At 45.9% G+C, this 27,588-nt stretch overlaps 1 protein-coding gene across 1 annotated transcript in view; it reads right to left on the bottom strand.

Annotated features, from left to right (window-relative positions):
* The window catches only part of LOC124788408, a 179,323-nt gene that overhangs the window by 7,161 nt on the left and 144,574 nt on the right, over positions 1–27,588 (bottom strand). Inside the window, exon 4 of the mRNA XM_047255674.1 lies at positions 567–736. Coding sequence (XP_047111630.1) covers positions 567–736 — 170 coding nt within the window. The remainder of the gene's footprint in view (positions 1–566; positions 737–27,588) is intronic.

The following is a 27,588-nucleotide window of genomic DNA, read 5'->3' as shown; positions in this document are numbered from 1 at the left end:
TACTTCGAGCGAATTATTAACTTTAAATTAAAAATGCCTTCCTTGGTGAACCGTCCTTTAGGAAAACCACTGTGATGTTCTCCTAGATATTAGCCTTTGTTTTTGTTATTGTTTCGTTTTTATTCCGAAATAAATTTTCGTAAGGCTTATTGTTTGGCAACGGCCTTCTCGCAGTGGATACACCGGTTCCCGTGAGATCACCGAAGTTCAGCGCTGTCGGGAGTGGTCGGCACTTGGCATCCAGGCCGCCATGCGCTGTTGCCATTTTTCGGGGTGCACTCAGCCTCGTGATGCCAATTGAGGAGCTACTCGACCGAATAGTAGCGGCTTCGGTCAAGAATACCATCATAACGACCGGGAGAGCGGTGTGCTGTCCCCACGCCCCTCGTATCCGCACCCTCCTCGGAGGATGACACGGCGGTCGGATGTTCCCGATGGGCCACTTGTGGCGTGTAGACGGAGTGGTTTTTAAGGCTTATTGTTTGATTCCCGACTCCCGCTGAATGACAGCCCACGTACGTTGAGAGACACGTAGGTGGTTGCAGACCTCTCCTTGAGCAGCTAACTCTACCGCACCCACGGCCGCCTTGCCACTGTGTGTGGCTGGCAGAGTGGCGCCGGGCCGAGACGCGCCGCATTCCACAGCTGCGAGCCGGCGCTGCGCGGGCAGCCGCCAGTCACAAAGCGCGCCGCTGACGTCGCCACGCCGGCGCACCCCGGGCTCCGCGGCGCGCAGCTGCGTCGCAGAAAAGCCGGCCGGCACACACGTGCGTGCCTTCCCGCGGCTCCCTGGGGGATGAAGCAGCGCAGCTTCAAAGGCGCTGCAGGCCCCCTCAGCTCACGATTCCTCGTCCCCCCTTTGTCTGGAGGGAATGTGTCGTCTCAGAACGAGCCGTTCTAACCTTCAGTATCGTCGCCTTCAGCTGTGCCGGTTGACCGACAGCAGCCAGAAGCCTACAGAAGGACGACGTATTGCTGGCACCTTCCGAGCAATATGACACAGTCCCTTATTCCTGTCTCCTTTTATCCTCGGTGGTGCTACCAACACTACTACAGTTGAGCACAGATGCTGCCACCGAGCGAGGTGGCGCAGTGGTTAGCACACTGGACTCGCATTCGGGAGGACGACGGTTCAATCCCACGTCCGGCCATCCTGATTTAGGTTTTCCGTGATTTCCCTAAATCGCTCCAGGCAAATGCCGTGGTGGTTCCTTCGAAAGGGCACGGCCGACTACCTTCCCTAATCCGATGAGACCGATGACCTCGTAGTTTGGTCTCTTCCCCCAAAACAACCCAACCCCAACAGATGCTGCCGCGTAGTTAGAGATATGTCTTTTTTTCTAAAAAAGAAAGAAAGAAAGTCTTCTTTCCAGACAGGCTCTTATGAAAGTTTTTTTTTAATTCTTTTGCCACGAGAAATGATCAGTGTCATGAGTTACAATGTGTTTTACTTGGTCCAGTCACACTGATGTAACCATGTCCTATGTTCGCCGTCAGTTTGCAAAAAATCACTGAGACAGCAGGTGACAGCACTAGCAGTGGAGGGTGCGTCAGGAGGACGCGAATCACACTCAGAGATAGCAGGTGACACGACGGTGTGCGGACATTTGCCACGCCGGACATCTGCCACGATTTTACCTGCTCCGAAGATTCAAATGGTTCAAATGGCTCTGAGCACTATGGGCCTTAACTTCTGAGGTTATCAGTCCCCTAGAACTTAGAACTACTTAAACCTAACTAACCTAAGGACATCACACACATCCATGCGCGAGGCAGGATTCGAACCTGCGATCGCAGCGGTCTCGCGGTTCCAGACTGTAGCGCCTAGAACCGCTTGGCCACCTGGGCCGGCTCTGCTCTGAAGGGCTGGGTCCCTTGTCTCCCCCTCCCCCTCCTCCGCCTCATCCTCCTCCTCATCCGCCGGCCGACCCGCAATAAAGGTACTTACTGAGCCTTTCCGCTGGTTTTCTTAACATAGGACCAGAATCTCTTCGGCTTTTCCGCCACATTTCTAGAGAGACTTTCGTTGTGGAAACTATTAAATGCATCTCGCATTTTAAATCCGCACCAAATTTCGAGCCTCAGTAAAACTTCGCCAATCTTGGAGATTTTGCGTTCGTCTAAATTATACGTGCCTTTTTCGGTGCTCCTTCAGCAGCTTTCTGTCGTGTTTTGTGTACCATGGGGGATCAGTTCCGTCTCTTATTAATTTATTTGGTATGAATCTCTCGAGGGCTGTTGATACTATGTCTGTCACATATGGTCTTCTCCACTTGCGTAGTTTGGAAGGATTGGAGACTGTCTCTTAGAAAGACTTCAACCGAATTTTTAACTGATTTCGTAATTAGACATATTTCGCATTTAGTTTTGGTGAATTTCTTTGTCACAGAATTGGGCCTCGCTCGACTATGTCTTGACTAATCCCTGTATCCGTCGTGATACTCGGGATTATTTGTGGCTAAGAGGTCAAGTTTGTTTTCGTAACCATTTACAATTTGATGGCCTCGTGAACTAATTGTTCAAAATGATTTTATTAAAAAGCATTTAGAACAATTACGGAAGTTGTTTTTTTTTATCTACAATAGGGTCTGAAAATGTATTTTTGTCAGCATATGGAAGGTAGATTGAAGTCACTGCCAACTATAATTGTATGAATAGCGTACCTATTTGTGCTGAGACTCAAGTTTTCTTTGAACTGTTCAGCAACTGTTTCATCTGAGACTGGGGGTCGGTAAAAGGAGCCAGTTATTAATTTATTCCCGTTTTCGAATATAACCTCTACACATACTAAGTCACAGGAACTATCTGCTTCAATGTACCTTGTGAGCTGAAACACACATTACATTATTTTTCCTTAACTCGTGCTTCTTGTTTCTGTTGTAGTGCAGATCATTACAATTACGGCTTTTCCCTCCAAAACCTAGGATGCTTTCCCTGTGACCCTGTAAATACCAGAGCTAAACAATGTTAGAACAACAACGTACGTTACAAGCATAGCATTCTGCATTACTTCATTTCCTTATTTCTAACATTTTGAAATTGTGCGTAGACTTTACATGACATGTCAATCATAGATGTTCTTATCTCTATTTAATGAACGTATTTTCAGTCATGTTTTGAACATTGTCCCGCTACACTTTATTAACTATTGTTTCGCGCAAGGGATATCGGATTTTAGAGAGTAAATTAATATGGAGTATGTCGTTCTTCTTTTCAAACATTCACATTCCCATTTCTTCTTTTCTTATTGTCTTTTGGGCATGCAGTTGTAGTAATTAAAGTAGGCAAAAATGCAGTGATCAAAAAGAAATGATTAGCGTACATTCACATTCTCTTTACATCGTTCCTTTCTTGTTGCTCCCCTGCCGATGGACTGTTTCTATCGCAATCAGTAAGCGTGAAAGGAAGCTACCGAACAGACAGAGGGACCTATATTTATACTTGGGAGAACCAATTACATACTGACATAGTTGTCGGTATTGCTTTCGTTTCCCAAAAGTTATAAATATTTCGATTTCGGAAAAGAAGCTCTGTATTTCGCCAAGATGTCGAAGAAGAAGGTCCCTTACGTACTGGTTGTATCGAGTAAGATGTGGAGACGGCGGTTTGAAAGCGGACAGAAGAAGTACGAGGAAGGGCGTCCCTTACCTTAGGGATCGTCACTGAAGCTACCTGGTGAAGGGGCAAGTGTGGCAAAGGTCCGGCGTGGCAGATGTCCGGCATTCGACACGACTAGCAGTGAAGTGCGTATCCGGGGGACGCGGAAAACAGTGTAGTTGTTGTAGTACACAAACGGAGCGACTTATCTGGTGTCCAAAAGGTTATGATCATGACTTTTGATCCTAGGCGGGAGCATTTCCGAAACGGCTAAGTTCGTAAACTGTTCGTTTGCCGCCGTGGTTAAAGTATTTCTTGCGTGGCAAAATAGCGTTGTCCAAAACCGGCACTCAGGCAGTTGTGTGTGTGGTGAACAACGGATGCGGAGATGTGTACGTGCAGCTGTTGTGCAACTGAGCGTGCAGGTGTACCAGGGGGCTACCAACAGCGTCTCCTCAACGGCCATCCATCGGACGTTACTGCGTGTGGTCCAAGGCAGCAGGCGCCTGGCCCCTGGATCCGTGCTGACTGCTGTACATCGGCGGCGAGGGTTGGAATTTGCGCGCCAAAACGGCAAATGGATGTCCGCTAACTATCGACGTGTAGCGTTTTCAGATGACATATGGCCGTTGGTGTGAAACGCCTGAAAGTAGACACCCTGCAACAATCCTCGTAGGGGTCCAGCTCAGAGCAGGGATAGCTATAATCTGGGGAATGTTTTCGTGGCATTCTCTGGGTGACGTCGTCATTCTGGAACACAAGTACGCGTCTACCTTTGGGGTCACTGAGCCGTGGTAAAAATTGCTGTTTTGAAGAGCGCGCCGCAGCGCGTTGTGTGAAGCAGTCGCCCTCCGTTTCTGGCGGTGGCGCAGCTGTGGCAATCGCAGGTTTGGTGTCTCCCTCTGGTGGGAAAGGGGAAAGGTTGCCTGTTCACGTGCATTTAAGGGGCGCTATGAGCTCGCCAGTGGGTCAGTCTGGGTGAATCTGGAGTCAGTCTCTCGTCCCGAGCTTGCTAGTCTGTCTCTCGGCCGAATTTCTGAGGCAGTTAGTGTCTGTCTGTGGTACGGAGTGTTAGTATGTCTTTCGTTCGTCGCCCGGTCGGGGCTTAGTTCCTGCATCTGAGCCTGCGCGATAGGATGCCAGTCAGCTCGAGTTGCTCAGGCAACGGTCATTGGCGGCTGGATCGATCGGTTGGTCGGTCGCGCACAGAGACACAAGATGACTTGTCCGTCTTGAGCGTCGGCGCATGTGGGGTCACCACGTGAGTCCAGTGCGCCGCGCCGTATAGCGAGGAGTAGTGGCTTCGCGGTCGACACGAGAGCAACAGGAGTCAACCCACATCAGTCTGGCCGGTGCGAGCTGCGACGTCGTGAGACGGGAGATCGGCGCGCCTTCCTGTGTCCGTTGAAACGGCTGGCAGCGGACGGTTCGGGAGAGCGATTTGGGGGTGCTGCGCCAGGTCTTCTCCAGAAATCGCAGTTTATTAGAAGTTAAGGGATTGGTGATATGCTGTTTCATTTAATCGTTAAATTCTACTTGTTTTCTTGGTGAGGTCACCAGCCGCTTTATTTTGGGGTCGTCCCACTATTCTTCTCCGTTTTCCCACCCGCGGGAAGGTGGTTATTTATGAATTGGGTGGTTCGTTTTTCCCTTGTGGAGTAGGGGCGTGTTGGAGCAACCTGCAGTTCGGATTGTTCGGTAATCTCCCTGTCAATGGCTCTTCATATGGCTCTGAGCATTATGGGGCTTAACAGCGGAGCTCATCAGTGCCCTAGAACTTAGAACTACTTAAACCTAACTAACCTAAGGACATCACACACGTCCATGCCCGAGGCGGGATTCGAACCTGCGACATTAGCGGTCGTGCGGTTCCAGACTGAAGCGCCTAGAACCGCTTGGCCACTTCGGCCGGCCTGTCAGTCTGCCATACGTTAGTAGCTGCCTCTGTCATGTTTGTCGGATCTGGTGTGTTAACGGATTTATTGCTTGGAGTGTAACGGCCTAAAACCTGAAATATGTTTTGATCTTGCCTATCATCTGCGTACTGTAGAGCATCTTAGTTTGGTTGGCCGACCTTGTAGAATTTTATATAAGATTCCATTTTATAGGCTTTTATTTAAATGATCATTTTAGTATATAAAGTCGCCACCCTTTCACCGTAAGACTTTTCTTAGAAGTTAAAATCAAGTTGCACCTTCGGTGGCAAGTTAATATTTAATTTTAGTGCTTGTGCCATTTCCATCCCTTCTACGGGATGCATAGTTTGTGTGCTTGTGTGAATTGTTAAATTTTTAGTTTAAGGTAATTTGGTGTGTTGCAGATTTGCACCAGTGTAGTCTTCCAGAGGTTATTGTGAGCGGTCGTGACTACGGCCGTGTCAAAAGGGGGCGGCAAGGTTTTCAGCCCAAAAGATCATACAGTCAAAAATCTGTTTCTTTCTGCCTGTCAATAAATTGTAACTTGATATTTAAAGGGTGCTTTCTGATTATAATTTTAAATCTGTTTCTTTAGAAAAAAACGCTTTTAGGAATAAAATTCCCATTTGTTAAAAGGAATTTGGTTATGATTTCATCAGTTACTCCCTGGCAACTACTTCCACGCTCACATAGTGTGATTAAATGTGTTAATGTTCTTGATGAATCGCTAGTAAATAAAATAAATTTTTAAGAATATTCTTTGAAAATAAATCCACGGTTCAGTCATGTCCACACCTATGTGCAGTTTGTTTTTCCTCGGCACGATGGTATCTACCAGGAGGACCACGCAGCGTGTCGCACAGCTCTCAGTGTACGTGCCTGGTTTGAAGAGCAGCAGGACGATGTGACTTCGTAGGCTCTCCCCTCGCAACAAGTCTTGAAAGTCTGTACGGTTTGCTACCGGATGCTAAAATCAATTCGATTGAATATTTCGGCCATCCAATTGTTCGCCATCTTCGGATGAACTCTGCTTATGCTGCTGAGTTCCGCTGAGAACTGTTCTCCTACAGTGGTAGAACGTTCAGACCGCTGTTTAGAGAGACTCGGTGGCCATATCGAAAAATAGCACCATGTGTCTGTGTCACTTTGAAGTGTGGTGCACCATTCAATAAAATTTCCTGACCTGCCATAAAAATGTTTAACTTACCATTTCACATCCCCTCGTGCATCTTGAACGATATTTAGGAAATTTGTGTAAGTTCCTATAGGACCAAACTGTTGAGGTCATCGGTCCCTAGGCTTAAACACTACTTTATCTAACTTACACTAACTTACCGTAAGGACAACACACACACCAATGCCCAAAGGACTAGAACCTCCGACGGGGGTAGTCGCGCGAACTGTGGCAAGGCGCCCAGACCGCACGACTGAACGAGTAGCTCTATCGAGGTGCAGTTTTCGTTAGGTCAGAGCCGACAATGTGACGAAGCTCCTGACGTACGTGATTTCAGTGATGATCACTGCTGGGCCACCAATGTGGATAATTAGCTTTCTTTTCTGAGGAGGAGAATTACTTCATCTTCTTACAAATATAAACAAAATGTTGTTAGAATTAAGCGGTACCAGTTCTCTTATTGACCCATTATTTTGCCACCCGCTCCATTTCCCTATGCACAATTACCAAATTACTATGTTGAACATTAGTTAATTCATTACACGGTGGCACCAACACACTGCTTTCGTCTTCACTGTCATTTCTCAGTTTTCTTTGGAGCCTAGTATTACGTTTTTCACACGCCATAATTGTCACAATATTTCACACAATACACAGAAAAGCACAATTTGAAGAGCAAAATAAGATAACATAGCAATGGAAATAATGTCTACTTAATTGCAAGCGCAGCTGCGAAATACTTGGTGCAAATCTACATGCATGTCACAACTGTTTTACTGTACAGCAATTAAAAACTACAACTACAAAGGAAATTCTCTCTATAATTACGCGCTAGCAATAAACAAAAGCTACACTAATTACACAAACTACAAGAAAAAAATCAGAAGATTCCAGTGTGGTATCCTCGGCTAAGGGTCGACATATGAAACGTCCCCTTTTGAAAAATTATATACGTGACTGTCCTTAAACTGACACACAATATTTTTAGCGCAACGCAATCTGACTTTCAAAAATCCCTAGAAAAGAATGGCCCTGACTAACATTAACCTATACGTTTCACAAATCACTTACCTCACAAAAATCTTGATTACTCGAACTACTGCAATACAGCGAGCGCCACTACTGCCAGCTAAATAAAAGATTCAAACTACGGAAGGCACTAACTACTAACAGGCATAGTTAGCAAATGAAAGATTTTAATAGAGAACAACCAATGTATTTACCTTAATATCATCAAAAGTCATAATATATATAGCAGTTCATGACATCCGCCATCTCTCTCCCCACATCCACCACTGCTGGCGGCTCACTTCCAACTGCGCAACGCTACGCGCTGTTCACATCCAGCTGCCCAACACTACAATGGCAGACAACAATGCAAACTAGCCACAGACTGCACACAGCACAGCCAGTGATTTTCATACAGAGCGCTACGTAACGTTGCCAATAAGAAAACCTAAACAGCCTATTTACAACATAAACATAAAAATGGACGTCAAGGAAAGAATAGCAGTGGGAACGAAATGCATGCATTCCCTCAGAGAGACGTTTGGCTCTAAATCGATCTCAGTGAACACTAAGATGAAAATCTACAACATAATGATGTGCCCAACAGTAATGTACTGTTCAGAAACATGGAGCATGACTAAGCGAGAAAGAGAAAAACTATTAATATTTGAAAGAAGAGTAATGAGGAAGATATGGGAACTAGTTTGAGATAACGGAGAATGGAGGAGGAGGAAAAACGAGGAAATCTACCTTCTGATGCGACAGCCAACTATCCTACAGAAGATAAAGAGCAAAAGAATACAATGGGTGGGCCATGTAACCCGTATGCTAGATGGAAGACAGGCGAAAATGGCACTAGCGGGGGAAACCAGACACCAAACGCCCCACTGGACGACCAAGGCAGCGCTGGATGGACGGCCTGGCGAAGGACCTAGCAGCCCTGGGAATTGAAGACACCTGGAGGAACCGGGCACAAAACAGGAAGGAATGGAGGCAGTTCGTGGAAGTGGCGCGTGGTCTGCAGGACCTGTGATCGCTGAATATGTATCTATACATTACTGCTATGCTGTGTTTAATAACCGCCTTCGATCTCGTGTTAAACAATGCTGCAAGCAGCCGATGCTACCTACCCGTCACCGCCCCTCAACCATCGGCAATCATAACGTGGCGGCACGGCCACTTCCGACAGCCAACGCGCCAATCGTCAACTTATCGTGAACATACTGTAGGTAACCGGGAGGGTGTGTTCACTTATGATAATGCGCTATTCATGTTGCGCAGTGGTCTTAAAGGGAACCGTACGGACTTCCCCTCACTGACTTGATTCACACTGTCAGAACCATTTGGGCACGACTGGGACTTCGACATATCTGAAGAGGGAGGCGCAGCTCTCAACAGGTTTCAAGGAAAGGGAGTTTGAAAATCGTGGGCGTACGTATATGCCTTGTGTGGTCTCTAATCTGTAACCCATAGGCAACCGAGAGAAAAAAACGCCTCTGAGCACTATGGGACTCAACTTGTAAGGTCATCAGTTCCCTAGAACTTAGAACTACTTAAACCCAACTAACCTAAGGACATCACACACATCCACGCCCGAGGCAGGATTCGAACCTGCGACCGTAGCTGTCGCGCGGTTCCAGACTGTAGCGCCTAGAACCGCTCGGCCACCCCGTCCGGCTGAGCCGAAGTTCGTACGGTCCCCTTGTTAGCGCGGGACGACAGTTGTAACTTACTTCCTGAAGTCTCCACACACGAATACGCACAAAGCGGATGAATCGCATCAACATTTACCAGCTCGCTCTTCCGAAACTGCGACTGAATCTGGCACATTGTGCGAGATAAAACATTGTTAAGTGATGTCGCATTTGTGTAGCACCACGCTTCGTTTGCGTCCCGCCAGCCGTAACGCGCGCGTTTATCGCCGCGGACAGCCGCGGCTAAATCGGAGGATTTATTGTGTTTACCGCCGTAAACCTCTGCCACCGGAGTGACTCGGCGAGAGGATTGAAAAGGGTCTGTCTCCGGCCCGCCGGCTATTTGCCTTGTCGGCTGGCTGACACTGCGCGGATGTGATGCGTCGTAACGTCGCCACGCGAGCTCCGTACACCGGCACCTCGTCAGCGCGAGATTTACAAGAGTCGCTGACAGCGCAAGTAAAGCTGATGACCCACGCCTGCGCTACACACCAGCTCTGTTTCCCCAACTCTTGTTCTCTCTTTCTCCCTCCCTCTCTTACAGGTGGATTTTGTTTGGTGAATGCTGCAGCCAAAGTACGGGAAGAGCTTCCGGGCCGTGCCTGAAGGAGCACTGACAGGTAGTTGGCATGAGCCCCCTTGCAAGGTGACGAGATCACGGGATGTACTTGTGTACATATAGCGTGAATGTGGCGGGAACAATTTCTGACCGATGACAGACTAGCTCATTCCACAGTTGTTTTTCTCAAAAAAGTTGTTGCTGGATGGTAGGCAATTTATCCCTCCTCTATGGCCGGCCGGAGTGGCCGTGCGGTTCTAGGCGCTACAGTCTTGAGCCGAGCGACCGCTACGGTCGCAGGTTCGAATCCTGCCTCGGGCATGGATGTGTGTGATGTCCTTAGGTTAGTTAGGTTTAATTAGTTCTAAGTTCTAGGCGACTGATGACCTCAGAAGTTAAGTCGCATAGTGCTCAGAGCCATTTTTTGTAGCACCTAGAACCGCTCGGTCACTCGGGTCGGCCCAATCCCAGAGAAAGCAGGTGGTGACAGATATGAAAATTACCGAACTATCAGTTTAATAAGCTACGGCTGCAAAATACTAACACGAATTCTTTACAGATGAATGGAAAACTGGTGGAAGCCGACCTCGGGGTAGATCAGTTTGTACTCCGTAGAAATGTTGGAACACGTAAGGCAATACTGACCCTACGACTTATCTTAGAAAATAGATTAAGGAAAGGCAAACCTACATTTCTAGCGTTTGTAGACTTAGAGAAAGATTTTGACAATGTTGAGTGGAATACTCTCTTTCCAATTCTGAAGGTGGCATGGGTAAAATACAGGGAGCGAAAGTCTATTTACAATTTGTACAGAAACCAGATGGCAGTTATAAGAGTCGAGCGGCATGAAAAGGAAGCAGTCGTTGGAAAGGGAGTGAGACAGGGTTGTAGCGTATCCTCGATGTTATTCAATCTGAATACTGAGCAAGCAGTAAAGGAAACAAAAGAAAAATTGGGAGTAGGTATTAAAATCCATGGAGAAAAAAAAAATTTGAGGTTCGCCGATGACATTGTAATTCTGTCAGAGACAGCAAAGGACCTGGTAGAGCAGATGAACGGAATGGACCGTGTCTTGAAAGGACGGTATAAGATGAACATCAACAAAAGCAAAACGAGAGTAATGGAATGTAGTCGAATTAAATCGGGTGATGCTGAGGGAATTAGATTAGAAAATGAGACGCTTAAAGTAGTTAATGAGTTTTGCTATTTAGGGAGCAAAATAACTAATGATGGTCGACATAGAGAGGATATAAAATGTAGACTGGCAATGGCAAGGAAAGCGTTGCTGAGGAAGAGAAATTTGTTAATATCGAGTACAGATTTACGTGTCAGGAAGTCGTTTCTTGTTGTTGGTTGTTGGTTGTTTTTGGGGGAAGAGACCAAACTACTAGGTCATCAGTCTCATCGGATTAGGGAAGGACCGGGAAGGAATTCGGCCGTGCCCTTTCAAAGGAACCATCTCGCCTTTTGCCTGGAGCGATTTAGGGAAATCACGGAAACCTAAATCAGGATGGCCGGACGCGGGATTGAACCGTCGTCCTCCCGAATGCGAGTCCAGTAAGTCGTTTCTGAAAGTATTTGTATGGAGTGTACCCATGTATGGAAGTGAAACGTGGACGATGAATAGTTTAGACAAGGAGAGAATAGAAGCTTTCGAAATGTGGTGCTACAGAAGAATGCTGAAAATGAGATGGGTAGATCACATAACTAACGAGGAAGTATTGATTAGAATTGGGTAGAAGAGAAATTTGTGGCACAACATGGTAGGACATATTCTGAGGCATCAAGGGATCACCAATTTAGTACTGGAGGGCAGCGTGGAGGGTAAAAATCGTGGAGGGAGACGAAGAGATGAATACACTAAGCAGTTCCAGAAGGATGTAGGTTGCAGCACGTACTGAGAGATGATGCAGTTTGCACAGGATAGAGTAACATGGAGAGCTGCATCAAACCAGTCTCTGGACTGAAGACCTCAACAACAACCATATGTACAGGATAACAATTATCGAACTATATGGAAAAAACGTAAATTAGGTACATACTATGGTGTGCACACACTTTATTCAACATGTAAACGCCACTACTGATATTCGGATGTACGTTATGAGACGTTGGATATGCCTGCCATCATTGGCGATGATGTGGTCGCTGAAGTGTCGGAAGATCGATACTGTCGATGACCTCCTGAATAGCTGTTTTCAGCTATGTGATGGTTTTGGGATTATTGCTGTACACTTTGTGTTTAAAATAGCCCCAAAAAAGGAGTCGCATGTGTTCATATCCGGAGAAAGTGGCGGCCAATCGAGGCCCATCCCAGTGGCCTCTGGGTACGCCAGAGCCAGAATGCGGTCCCCAAAGTGCTCCTCCATGACATTAAACACTCTTCTGCTTCGATAGGGTCGAGCTCCGTCTTACGCGAACCACATCTTGTCGAAATCAGGGTCATGCTGCATAGTGGGCATGAAATCATCTTCCAAAACCTTCACACACCTTTCGCTAGTCACCGTGCAGTCAAGGATTATCGCACCGATTATTCCGTGTATAGACATTGCACACCACACAGTCACCCGTTGAGGGTGAAGAGACTCCTCGATTGGGAAATGCAGATTGTTAGTCCGCCAAATGCGGCAATTTTGCTTACGAACAAACCCATCCAGATGAAAGGGGCTTCGTCGCTAAACCAAATCGTACGGCGCAAACTACGACCATCATGTCCTGCGGCCAAGCATAGAGTTTGAACGTCCTAACGCAAACTGTTCAGAAGTTATGGCGATATTATTTCATATAGTCCAATAATTGTCTCCCTGTATATACGTATGTTCCACATCTCCTCCTAAACCACTGGACCGATTTCAACCAAGCTTGCTGCACCTATCCCTTACTGTCAGATGCCAATCGCCGTGGGCCTAAGAACCACCTACATACCACAGTTCAGGAGATATGACGTCATAAACAATGAGATAAGTGAAAATGTCACATCATGCATGACGTTTAAATTTATTACTACTTCGCTGCGAACTCTATTCGCAACATATTTCGCAGACGTATCTGCAAATTACGTAGACGACGGAACACCCTACACAGATACGAGTGTCGTTCAATAAGTAATGCAACACATTTTTTTCCTCGGCCAATTTCGGCTGAAAAAAATACAGAATTTCTGGTGGGACATAGTGGAGTATTCCCCTTTCCGCCTCAATAGTTTCATGAAGTTCCGATAGCTGACGGCGCTATACGTAACTTTCGAAATGGTGTCTGTAACGGAGGTGCATCCAAGCAAAGAGTATCTCCCACGTGCCGGCCGGCCGTACACAGCTGTGACTCCTGCAATGTTGCAACGTGCGGACACTCTCATTCGATGAGATAGGTGGATCACAATCAAACACCTCGCTGCACAACTTTATGCCACTGTTGGTAGCGCTCACAGATCTTCATTGGATTGTTCCTCTTCATCATCCCAACAGCCCGGGTCTCACACCTTCCTACTTGCCTCTCTCTGGATCAATGAAGAATGCGCTCCACGGGAAGCAGAACATTCGTATTTGGGCGGCTATCGATGCAGCGCGACTTTGGCTCTGACGCCGACCAGTAGGGCGGTACCACGCGGGCGCAGAGGCCCTCCTAACTAGGCTGCCACATTGAACGGACCTCATGTTCAAAAATTTGGTTGTGTAGCCAAAATAGTGCAGAATAATGTGGTGTATGGGAATCTTGAATTAAACCACCCTGCTTTCAGAAAAAAAATGTGTTAGACTACTTACTGAATGCCCCTCGTGTATCATTTTGCGACACACAGCTCAAGAGATATGACGTCATAAACTCTGATATGTGTGAAAAAATACCGTATAATGCATGAAGTTTTAATACATCGATTCTTTACTACTAAGACATTTATATTGTCGAGGAAATCGCTGAAACCGGGCGGTGCTTTTGACAGCTTTCAACTGTGAAGCACATGCTGCCGTAGACGAAAACAATAGCCGTCTATAGAGCTATAAAGACACGTTGCCATAGAGACATTTACAAAATCGCGCCATAGAGAGGCGAAGCAGCTGTCCTCAGCGTACAGAAACTGTTCGTGATACTGTACTTATACACTACTGGCCATTAAAATTGCTACACCAAGAAGAAATGCAGATGATAAACGGGTATTCATTGGACAAATATATTATACTAGAACTCACATGTGACTACATTTTCACGCAATTTGGGTGCATAGATCCTGAGAAATCAGTACCCAGAACAACCACCTCTGGCCGTAATAACGGCCTTGTTACGTCTGGGCATTGAGTCAAACAGAGCTTGGATGGCGTGTACATGTACAGCTGGCCATGCAGCTTCAACACGATACCACAGTTCATCAAGAGTAGTGACTGGCGTTTTGTGACGAGCCAGTTGCTCGGCCACCATTGACCAGACGTTTTCAGTTGGTGAGACATCTGGAGAATTTGCTGGCCAGGGCAGCAGTCGAACATTTTATGTATCCGGAAAGGCCCGTATAGGACCTGCAACATGCGGTCGTGCATTATCCTGCTGGAATGTAGGGGTTCGCAGGGGTCGAATGAAGGGTAGAGCCACGGGTCGTAACACATCTGAAATGTAACGTCCACTGTTCAAAGTGCCGTCATTGCGAACAAGAGGTGACCGAGACGTGTAACCAATGGCGCCCCATACCATCACGCCGGGTGATACGCCAGTATGGCGATGACGAATACACGCTTCCAATGTGCGTTCACCGCGATGTCGCCAAACACGGATGCGACCATCATGATGCTGTAAACAGAACCTGGATTCATCCGAAAAAATGACGTTTTGCCATTCGTGCAACCAAGTTCGTCGTTGAGTACATCATCGCAGGCGCTCCTGTCTGTGATGCAGCGTCAAGGGTAACCGCAGCCATGGTCTCCGAGCTGATAGTCCATGCTGCTGCAAACGTCGTCGAACTGTTCGTGTAGATGGTTGTTGTCTTGCAAACGTCCCCATCTGTTGACTCAGGGATCGAGACGTCGCTGCACGATCCGTTACAGCCATGCGGATAAGATGCCTGTCATCTCGACTACTACTGATACGAGGCCGTTGTGATCCAGCACGGGGTTCCGTATTACCCTCCTGAACCCACCGATTCCATATTCTGCTAACAGTCATTGAATCCCGACCAACGCGAGCAGCAATGTCGCGATACGATAAACCGCGATCGCGATAGGCTAGAATCCGACCTTCATCAAAATCGGAAACGTGATGGTACGCATTTCTCCTCCTTGCACGAGGCATCACAACAACGTTTCACCAGCTAACGCCGGTCAACAGCTGTTTGTGTATGAGAAATCGGTTGGAACCTTTGCTCATGTCAGCATGTTGTAGGTGTCGCCACCGGCGTCAACCTTGTGTGAATGGTCTGAAAGGCTAATCATTTGCATATCACAGCATCTTCTTCCTGTCGGTTAAATTTCGCTACTGTAGCACGCCATCTTCGTGGTGTAGCAATTTTAATGGCCAGTAGTGTACATTTGTACACTACGCATGTTTATTTGTACGACTGTTTTATAATTTCAAAGGATACATGGATGTGATTTTTTTCGCTTTGGGACATGGCTTCACCCTCTACTGCGACTTGGTGGATGACAGATGAGCTGCGTGGGCTGTGAGTATTGGCGGCTCTGACACCGAGCGCCGAGGGTTTCGAATCCGCAACAGACGGCATGGACCTCGATTACCACACTATAGTTCTCTACAGCCGTCACGCCGTAAGCCGTGGCTGCGCGCTTTCCAGGCCCGCGTATAACGTGAGGGCGCCACGGTGGAGCACGTGCTCCCAGCAGCCGCCAATGGCGACGTCTCTGTTCGCGGGCCGCTCTCGTTCGGTACTGCCGCGCTTCGTTCTCGGCAACGCGGCGACCGTTCCGGTTGCGGTTACAGCAGCTGGCGTAGCTGCTGCTTCATATTTCCCACGTCAACAAACAGTACTTGTTACGCATCCCTATCGCGATACTATGTAGGTAACCTAACAGAGGTTCTGCAATATGTCCATGGGATTATAGGCGAGGAGGCATGTCGGTTGATTGAGAATGATCACATACAGTAGATGGTGTGCTATGTGAGGAATAACTTAAAAACGCCACGCTACGTGAGCCAAGTTCCGTGGAAGTGTCTCAGCTTATGTTTGTGAGCAACTAGTCTTATATCTTTGATGTTGGTTAGCTATTTATAAGATGTTTTTGCCAGTACAGAAATTTAGTTATAGGAGTACATGTGTAAGTGTGAGTGTATTAGGATATTTACAACAGCTAACTTTCTTTGGTGTTCCGTACTCTTAAAGTAATAAAAATACGTTTTGTTGGCTGGTCTCAAACGTTTTACTGCGTGTCGCGGTACAACCACAATCAAACACGTTTGTAGATGTACAGCTTCATTGTTTTGACTGATGTGAAGATCAGCTGAACCTTCGTTCTCTTCTAAGTAATAAAACATAATGGTGACTCCCCTCTTTAATAGTTAATTTGTTTGTATCGTATTTCAAAACTACCATTTGACATACGGCAGGGCCATAATTAATTTGTATTCTAGCAAACAGTGGGGCTGTGTGAAAGGCGAAGGTGTTACCCAGGAGCTGGTACTGAGAAGAAAGGGCTTGCTGCTTCCACATGACTACAAGTAAACTTTGTGCGCTGCAGTAAGCTTTCAGGGAGGGGGAATCCACCTAGAATTCAGTATATCACGGAATGGATGTCGAGAACACCTCAGACGAAAACTACATTGTCAGCATAATGATCGATATATCTGGAATATCCGATGATTTATGGAGGCCTTCTCTGTTCAAATGCCTGAAGCAGATGGACTGTTCAAGTTGTCTCATACCACTGCGCTGAGTGTGAATTGGTGGAGAGCTTCGCAGCAGGTGTATGGTAACAGAGGCTTCCTCTTGCGACCAAAAGGACAGCAGTGATGGGTGCGCAAAGGAGTCTGCTCCCGAGGCCGGCCGGAGCGGCCGAGTGGTTCTAGGCGCTACAGTCTGGAACCGCGCGACCGCTACGGTCGCAGGTTCGAATCCTGCCTCGTGCATGGATGTGTGTGATGTCCTTAGGTTAGTTAGGTTTAAGTAGTTCTAAGGGACTGATGACGTCAGAAGTTAAGTCCCACAGTGCTCAGAGCCATTTGAGCACTCTTCACTTTCAGCAGACGGCATCTGCCAATGCGGTGAGCATAGGTCCCACGAACACATCCCGCTGTACTGTGAGTGGTGCTCATGCACACGGCAAAACGTAACAGGAATCACAACAGAAACACTACGACATACACTCAGAGACTCAGACAAATGGGGACAGCTAAATGAACTAACAGACCACATCTCCAAGACAGGACACACCATGTCTAAACAAGTGAGACCTGATAGGCATCATAGCAGACGTCAAAAAGGCAACTGGTTTATTTTATATGAGAAAGATAGTACTACACACTCCTGCAACATTGACACAGAGAAGATAACACATGCAGAAGAACGTTTAGGCACTCAAATATAGAAACACTAAAGATAGATCAAACCAGAGAAGCATATGTTATCACACAACTGTGGTCAATTATTGTACCAGGCGCCATGTTAAAACTGTTACTATAATAACATAGATTCTTAACACATAGCGTAAGTTATAATAAGAGAAAATACACGATAAAACACATAAAGACACACAATACATAGCATAGGCAACACATATCAGTAATAATCCGTTATCGCATAGTATACAGCCATGGTGTAGAATATATAACATAGTGTAGCCAGTTATTGTACCAGACGCCAAGGCAAATCTGCAAAACATCAACCTGCAATTAAGTAGACTGTCATACCAACATATATAAATAAGTGACCTTGGGAGGCACTGCAAAGGATGTCGGTCTCGAGGTCGTATTCTGAGCAGATTAGCCCGGGCAGTGCAGGTCAAGGGACTCCTACTACTCAATATATCCTATTCTCTTTAATCGCGCTTTTAAATCAAATGTTTTATTTTATAATTTCCTATTTCGTCAATGATATGTAATAGGTTGATAATACAGCTACCATAAACACAAAGAAAGAGGACAAAAGGTCTCCACGAGGCCCTGCCTCCACCACATGGTGCTGTATGGACAACGGAGCCAGCTGGGTAGCACGGCAGCTGCACAGTGGGGGTCGTTGCTTCCGGGTAAGTGGACTTACAAGACGGCGGGCCCCAGTAGCCCAAATGCAGCATGAAAAAAAGTGCCATGTCTATAACAACCTACGAGATCATTGCACAGCAGGTAGGTGAAGCCGCAACGTTCCAGAAAGCAAATCGCGAAAAATCTACATCAAAGGCTGCCCATGGGGGTCTGTTTGTTGTCCAGAGGCCTGAGATGTTGACATAGTGCCACTACTGAACCAGCTTCACAGTATGATGAGCACCGGACACTGCAATCCTATGTAGACGATCTGCTAGTATCTACCAGCAAAAGGGGCGAATTAGAAGGAAATAGTAGGGGAAATCTTGAAACACTTGGCAGTTAGTGCATAGAAAATCAGTAATGGTGACAGCGCATCAAACTGTTTATCAACATCATCTTCACTTTGAGAGATTAGAGTCTAGCAGCTCCCACCCTTTCTGAGATAATTACCCCTGAGTGCAATCAGATATCGGCTAGTACGCATCTCCCTCCCCCCCTCCCACCCCCATCCTCAACGGCATTAGCACCTAACTAAACTTTAGAATGAAAAAGAATTGTCTTTGACCCCTTTTATATTTTAAATGAAGGAAGATAAATGATGTTTAGTTTTCGTAGGTGTTTTATTAAACCCCAAAATATTGGGTCAATAAGAGAACTGGTACCGGCCTAATTCAAACAACATTTTGTTTATATTAGTCAAAAGATGAACTAATTCTCCTCTTGAGTAAAGAAAGATAATTATACAGTTTGGTGGTAGATACTTATTAGAAAACGTACGTGCTCTGTATTACTCCTCTCCCTATTTTAAAATCAACCAAGTCAAAGAGTGTACACTACACCTACTGCTTGTATACCAATAGATTCCTGGACTTCTTACTCCTGAAATGGTAGAAACTGGAAGACTTTAGGCTGCCAATGCTTTACGTCTGACTACTGCCGCACAAAAATGTAGTAGCCATCACATAATTACAGCTCTGTTGTGATCTCAGTTGGATCGTTCGTTATAGCGAAACGAATAATGAAGCAGTTTCTGGTCGATAGTGAGAGCTACATGCAGCTCGGAGAAGGCATTTTTAAGCATATATGTGTCAATTTTACTGGCATAGATGGATGATAGAAAGTGTACGAACAGTAGGTGGACTATGTAAGGAACAAGGAAGTTATTGTTCATATATTCCTTTCACAAGCTGTAACCTCCATCATAGTATCTCAAGCGTTAACGCTAGTGTTTGAAATAAAAAAGTAATTATTGGTAACATATGTAATCAGTATCACAGTTTTACGAAATAGTGATGATAATAATAATAATGACCTTCTGAAAATAGTTCACTTTCGAGACCTAAACACTACTGAACCATTTTTTTTACCCCTTAGACAATTTCGTTTTACCCCTCAGGGGGTAAGTGAACCCAGGTTGGGAACCAGTGGATTAGACGAACTGCCTGTGCCGTCCTCAAGGCTTATTATTGAGCCCATGTCTCACTAGCAACTTTAAAGTACATACACACACACACACACACACACACACACACACACACACACACACACATACAAATATATATATATATATATATATATATATATATATATATATATATATATATATATATATATAGTTGGGTTGTTTGGGGAAGAGACCAAACAGCGAGGTCATCGGTCTCATCGGATTAGGGAAGGACGGGGAAGGAAGTCGGCCGTGCCCTTTCAAAGGAACCATCCCAGCATTTGCCTGGAGCGATTTAGGGAAATCACGGAAAACCTAAATCAGCATGGCCAGACGCGGGATTGAACCGTCGTCCTTCCGAATGCGGGTCCATGCAGACTATTTTTTTTTTAATCCATCATTTATTCTACATGTTTGAAAGTTTTACAGTGTGTAGACACATCATTTAGGAATATTTTTTTCATTTCTCCACTGCCTTACGCCATCTTGGAACAGCGCCTGTATACCCGCACGGTAAAATTCTGGACCAACCTGTTGGAGCCACTGTTTGGCAGCGTGCACAAGGGAGTCATCATCTTCAAACCTTGTTCCACGAAGAGAGTATTTCAGTTTCCCAAAGAGATGATAGTCACATGGAGCCAGGTCAGGACTGTAAGGCGGGTGTTTCAGTGTCGTCCATCCGAGTTTTGTGATCGCTTCCATGGTTGTTTGACTGACACGTGGCCGTGCATAGTCGTGCAACAGCAAAACATCCTGCTTTTGCCGATGTGGTCGAACACGACTCAGTCGAGCTTGAAGTTGCTTCAGTGTCGTCACACATGCATCAGAATTTATGGTGGTTCCACTTGGCATGATGTCCACAAGCAAGAGTTCTTCTGAATCGAAAAACACTGTAACCATAACTTTTCCAGCAGAAGGTGTGGTTTTGAATTTCTTTTCCTTGGATGAATTTGCATGCTGCCACTCCATTGATTGCCTCTTCGTCTCTGGTGCAAAATGATGGAACCATGTTTCATCACCTATCACAATTCTTCCAAGAAATTCATCTCCACCATCCTCGTTCCAAAAGTTCGCTGCATACCGTTTTTTTTTTTTTTAGCCACTGTCAATATCCTGGGAACTCACCTGGCACAAACCTTTTTTAACGCCAACACTTCCAGTATTCTGCAAACTCTTCCTTCCCCTATCCCAACGTAGCGTGACAATTCGTTCACTGTGCTGCGTCTGTCAGCAGTCACCAATTCGTTAACTCCCTGCACATTGTCTCGAGTGTGTGCAGTACGAGCCGGCCGCAGTGGTCTCGCGGTTCTAGGCGTTCAGTCCGGAGCAGCGCAACTGCTACGGTCGCAGGTTCAAATCCTGCCTCGGGCATGGATGTGTGTGATGTCCTTAGGTTAGTTAGGTTTAAGTAGTTCTAAGTTCTAGGGGACTGATGACCACAGATGTTAAGTCCCATAGTGCTCAGAGCCATTTGAACCATTTTTTTGCAGTACGAGGCCTGCCGCTGCGAGGACAATCCTCAATATTGCCGTGCCCGCTTTCATCACGTAACCTGCTTGCCCACCGACTAACTGTACTGCGATCGACAGCAGCATCTCCATACACCTTTTTCAACCTCTTGTGGATGTTTCCCACTGTCTCGTTTTCACAGCACAGGAGATCTACGACAGCACGTTGCTTCTGACGAACGTCAAGTGTAGCAGTCGTCTTCAAGTCATGCTGTGACGGCGCCACTCACGGGAACAGGTTGAACTAAGTTTGAAAACAAGCGGGAAGGATGTATCTACACACTGTAAAACTTTCACACATGCAGAATGAAAACTGTATTTTTACAAAAATAGTGTGCATTTCTTTTGGAGTGACCCTATAAAGATCGAGAAATGAGCTGCACATGTCAACGAAGTTTTGATAAACAGAGGACTGGCGCTTCATGGTGTAACACTTTCCGTCAGTGTAACTCACACCAGCCTTGTGTGTACGTGGCGTCAGCTCCGTGCTCTCCCTTTGAGTGCCAAGCGGCGCTGCAGTTTTGTTTTCTGACCCCGCCGCTGCGGTCACCGGCATCCATCACAGGCCACAGGCGGGCAGACGGGCGAACGTGGCTGCAGCTGCAGCGCCGGCGCCTCGGGTCACCGCGTCGAATCTAATCTCGTGCACTTCGTGGAAAGTCGGCCTATTTTTATCCCGACACCAGAAGGTCGCTTCTTCATGCACACTTAACACTCGACGCCGATAAGTTTTACAACATAATTAGCTTACCACCCGGTCTGTGGCGCCGTCTATTCTGGGAAAACTTTTCTGTGGAACTCTAGACTTGGCGATAAAACATTTCTTTTCTTACTTCTGTCAGACAGATTAATATGTCATCTCAAACTTTTAACTCGCACAATCAGGATGCGGGTATCGCACAGGCATTTCGCAGTTTTTTTTGTTTTTTCGCCCGTGGAATCGTGTTGACACATTTGGCTTATGGCCAGTGAATGATCAGCAATAATTGATTTCAGCACTGGACTTATCGTAAACGTGAAATATCGGAATCTTCTGGAAACAGGGAAAGCGTTAAAGCTTCTTTAAGAGCAGATGTGGCAGGGCAAAATCGCGAAAAAATTGGATTTCTTTTTCATTGCGTGATTTATTAGATTATATACATACAGGGTAGTCCAATGATAATGACCGAGCCAAATATCTCACGAAATAAGCATCAAACGAAAAAACTACAAAGAACGAAACTCGTCTAGCTTGAAGGGGGAAAACAGATGGCGCTGCCATAGGTTTTTTTAAATAGGAACCCCCATTTTTTATTACATATTCGTGTAGTACGTAAAGTAATATGAATGTTTTAGTTGGACCACTTTATTCACTTTGTGATAGATGTCGCTGTAATAGTCACAAACGTATAGGTACGTGATATCACGTAACATTCTGCCAGTGCGGACGGTATTTCCCTCGTGATGCATTACCCGTGTTAATATGGACCGTTTACCAATTGCGGAAAAGGTCGATATCGTGTTGATGTATGGCTATTCTGATCAAAATGCCTAACGGGCGTGTGCTATGTATGCTGCTCGGTATCCTGGACGACATCATCCGAGTGTCCGGACCGTTCGCCGGTTACTTTCGTTTTTTAAGGAAGCAGGAAGTGTTCAGCCACATTTGAAACGTCAACCACGACCTGCAACAAATGATGATGCCCAAGTAGGTGTTTTAGCTCCTGTCGCGGCTAATCCGCACATCAGTAGCAGACAAACTGCGCGAGAATCGGGAATCTCAAAATGTCGGTGTTGAGAATGCTACATCAACATCGATTGCACCCGTATCATATTTCTACGCACCAGCAGTTGCATGGCGACGACTTTGACCGTTGTGTACATTTGTGCCACGGGGCACGAGAGAAATTACGGGACGATGACATGTTTTGCACTCGTTCTACTTACAGACGAAGCGTCATTCACCAACAGCGGTAACGTAAACCGGCCTAGTATGCACTATTGGGCAACGGAAAATCCACGATGGCTGCGACAAGTGGAACATCAGCGACCATGGCGGGTTAACGTATGGTGCGGCATTATGGGAGAAAGGATAATTGGCCCCCATCTTATCGATGGCAATCTAAATGGTGCAATGTATCCTGATTTTGTACGTAATGATCTACTGATGTTACTACAAGATGTTTCACTGCATGACAGAATGGCGATGTACTTCCAACATGATGGATGTCCGGCACATAGCTCGCGTGCGGGTGAATCGGTATTGAACAGTATATTTCATGACAGGTGGATTGGTCGTCGAAGCACCTTGAGAGGTGGCATGAGCCCCCTCTCATATTTCTATCTTACGATTCTCCTCTCTAATTGCATGCAGTGAAAAGTTGCTATTCCTTCACACACGGACTTCCCACGCAGCGTCTCTCGTCACCCGGGTGGTCCGGTGACAGGCGGGCTCTGCTAAGCCGACGAGTGTGAGGAAGTCGAGTGAATGCTTTGCAGATGCCGACATTGTCAAAAGACACGCCCGGAGGGGTCTGAAGTAGCGGCTGGGCTAGAAGTTCCGTTACTTCGCAGAATCTTAGCGAAACCACTTTTTGGCGGGCTACCAGCGAGGCGTGGGAATGACTTGTGTACTCAGGCAGTTGTGGCGGGAAAATTCCCGCGCTTTCTGCAAAATAGTAACTGTGATTGGCTTGCTCAGGGCATAGCTCCGTGACGTAGCAAAATCAGCGCAGAAATTCGCGCCAAGAATCTCCATTGGTGAAATGGTATTGCTCCGGCAATGGAGTGGAATATTCCGCCGGTTTTCGAGTTGCTGATTGGAACGTTTAACCACGGCCACTGTGGTGGGGGCGGGAATGTTCGGTGTTCGGGATTGTACGGGTGCTCTGGGTAGTCGGCTCTCGCCTTTCGGTCGAGGACGTCGAAGCAACCAGCCATCGCTTGCAGTACGCCAGATCGTGTTCTTGCAGTTAAGAAGACAGTTTGGTAATGTATGTCCGCAGCACCGGCAGATAGGGATTTTCCTAGGTGATAATCAGAGCTCAGCAGAGCACGCCTGTTCGTCTTTTTCTAACTTTGTTCTGTCTTGAGTAGCAGCAATTAATGTTGGGTTGGCTGTGTGTTTTCTCTTAAGATTTGAGTTGCAAGGAATTGGCTCCACATACCACTTCGTCATAATCCTCACAATCTAGTTTAGGGACAACTTCACATTCACAGCGTTTGTTTGAGTATCAAATTTGAGACGATTTGATGTATTGTAAAGGTTTCAAGTGTTTTTGTTTATTATTTTGTGTTTAGTCTTAATAAATCATATTGTTATTTTGGACAAAACTTTCATTCTGTTAATCGGTAGAGCAACCCTATCATTCCTCAGTATGTTAATGAAACCTTCGTTTATTTAACTTATTTATCAAATTAAATTATTGCAGGTGCCAAACTCTCTTCTACTCCACTGGTAGGGTTGATTAGAGTCAGTTCGCGTATTTTTTTTATCCTTGTGCAACAGCAAAAGTCGGAGTTAGAATAGGGGGGCTTAGAGCATCATTTACATATGTGGATTCTAGAAGAATTTAGTGTTAAATACACTTCTAGCCCCGGCACCTCGCATAAAATGGCGACCCTTAGCCTCGGATATTTCCTGTGAATCGCTGATAAGCAACTATTATTAGTAGTAGGGACATTCAGAATTTTTTTTGCTTAATTTTTTTTTATTGATTAATACCCAAGTTTTTTTTCTTGTAGTTCCGCGATTAGTTTTTAAGTAGCGGCGCATGTTTACTGTTTTTGTTTTCAGCGTATATGTTTGTTTGTTTGTTCATTGTTTTATATGTTTCTTTGATGTGGTGTCCGTACCACTTCACACTTTGTCGGGTTTGTGTGCAGTTCCTGTGCATCTAATTACAGCGTTGGAACGGCGTTGTCGAAATTTTGTGTCTATGTCGAAAAATATATGGAGTAGGTTAATTTTATTGTGCATTTTAGATAAATTTGTTTTTCATGAATGATAACGAGAAGTAAGGCACGACTATTATCGAGCGAAGCTAAAACAAAAGAGGATAGCATAATGGATAAGGGGCAGTTTACTGACGGGAATAGGTTCAGAGATGAGATGGGCACATTTTTAGCAGGACAGGACGCCAGGGTCATTGATGAGGAAGGTGATTTGGACGCGATCTCAGAGCAGCGTTGCGGCCGTGATTATGATAGTGAAGTAGAGGGTGAAACAGAGACAGGCACACAGGTCGAGACGGTAGCAGAAGTTTATAATCAAACGAACAAGAGCAGACAGGGGCTATCTCGGCCACGTCAGAGCTCTAGCGCCCAGGTGTCCAGAGTTACATCTCCCACGTTTGAAGAGGATCAAAAAGATAACGTAAACCCAATACTGAGCTTCCTACAATCAATGAAAGAAGAAGCTGACGAACAGCGTAAGAGGGAGAAGGAAGAAGAGGAGAAACAACGTAAGAGGGAGAAGGAAGAAGAGGAGAAACAACGTAAGAAGGAGAAGGAAGAAGCTGACGAACAGCGTAAGAGGGAGAAGGAAGAAGAGGAGAAACAACGTAAGAAGGAGAAGGAAGAAGCTGACGAACAGCGTAAGAAGGAGAAGGAAGAAGATGAGAAACAGCGTAAGAAAGACACAGAGGCAATAATTTCGCATATAGGGGAAATTCGTGGGGAATTACTAACAATAAAGAAAGAATGTGGAGAAGCAAAACAAATGTCAATGGTAGCACAAAAAGTAGCAGGCCTAGCCAAAACGGCAGCAATAGGGGCAATGAAAGTCGCGGAAGCAACTTCTAAACTCGCAGGGCGCTTGCGACGTACAACACAATCCCCCTCAAAATCCCTAGCATTCTTAAGAACTCAAGGTAATATCGCGGTTGCAAACACCACGAAACGAATGGAAGAAGTAGAGAGTCGGATAACAAAACTAGAGCAAAACGGGCACACGAGCACTGCGCGTTCGGAGACTAATGATCGAGTACACAGAATTGTGTTGAAACGTCCCCTTTGAACAATTATACAAGACTGTGCTTAAACTGACACACAATATTTTGTTAGCGCAACGCAATCTGACTTTCAAAATTCCCTACAAAAGAATGGCCCTGACTAACATTAAACTATACCTTTCACAAATCACTTACCTCACAAAAATCTTCGGTGCTCAAGCTACTGCAATACAGCGAGCGCCACTACTGCCAGCTAAATAAAAGATTCAAACTATGGAAGGCACTAACTACTGATAGGGATAGTTAGCAAATGAAAGATATTAATAGAGAACAAACAATGTATTTACCTTGATATCATCATATATAAATATAGCAGTTCATGACAAACTTCAAAACTCCGCCATCTCTCTCCCCACATCCACCACTGCTGGCGGCTCACCTCCAACTGCGCAACGCTACGCGCTGTTCACATCCAGCTGCCGCTGCCCAACACTACAATGGCGAGTATTACAACAATGCAAAGCAGACACAGACTGTGATTTTCATACAGAGGTGGTGTTACCAATAAAAAAACCTAAACAGCCTACTTACAGTGTCTCCGAGGAAAAGCCCGCCGTGCTCTAGCCCAATGACCGAATGCGGAACTAACAATGCACACGCAGAAACAGCGAGTAATAGCTCCAATAATTATAGCCCACATAGGAGAGTAAATTCTGAGTGCCACTTCCACTGTGGTACAGAGGTAGCACATCACAGTTATCAGCAAGATAGAACAGGACTCTCAGCAGACGTGCAAGTATCGGAAACGAGTGACAACGCCAGTGCGAGGATCAGACAGGATTTTGATCACAATCACTTCCTGTCGATACTAAAATTCCAGAAGTTCAAAGAAAATGGAGGGTCGATGCATCCGAAGAGCTGGGTGATGCAGTTTACAAATTCATTACCGGCATCATGGCCAACCCAGACAAAATTAGAATTCATGTATGGACACATCGAAGGCCAAGCCGCGGAAAAGATGCGGGGTGTGGCAGTGACGTGTCGGACTTACCAGGAATTTGTTGGTGCATTCCTGCGGACCTGCTGGTCAAAGGAAACGCAAGACAGGATTAAAGAGGAAATAATATTTTGTCCTGAACTGGAAGTGTCCGGGCATAGGAGCGCAACCAAATTTCTTGATGATTTACTCAAGAAGAATCAATTTTTAGATAGTCCATATAGCAACGGAGAAATCATTAAATTTTGCTTTTCCAAATTGCCAGTTAGGTACCAACAGACACTTGTCGGCAAGTGTGGATCTGACATAGAAGCATTCAAGAGTCTATTGCGCGAACTCGAAGTAGTCTTTGAGAAACAAGACGCAAAGGACAGGAAGAAGGGGCAAAGTAACAAATACCACGGGCCAGGAAGGGAAGGCGACAACAGATCGCATAATCACACTGGTCAGTTAGGAAACCAGGGTTACGGAAGTCAAGGTTACGCTATTCAAGGTTATGGAAACCAAAGACACGGAAACCAGAACGTCAGGGAGCAGGGTCAATCTAGACAAGGAATCTGGGATAGGAGGAATAACGAACGGCAAAGC

This window comes from Schistocerca piceifrons, chromosome 3 (assembly GCF_021461385.2).
Source record: "Schistocerca piceifrons isolate TAMUIC-IGC-003096 chromosome 3, iqSchPice1.1, whole genome shotgun sequence".
Lineage (NCBI taxonomy): Eukaryota > Metazoa > Arthropoda > Insecta > Orthoptera > Acrididae > Schistocerca > Schistocerca piceifrons.
This window is presented reverse-complemented; position numbering and strand designations above follow the sequence as displayed.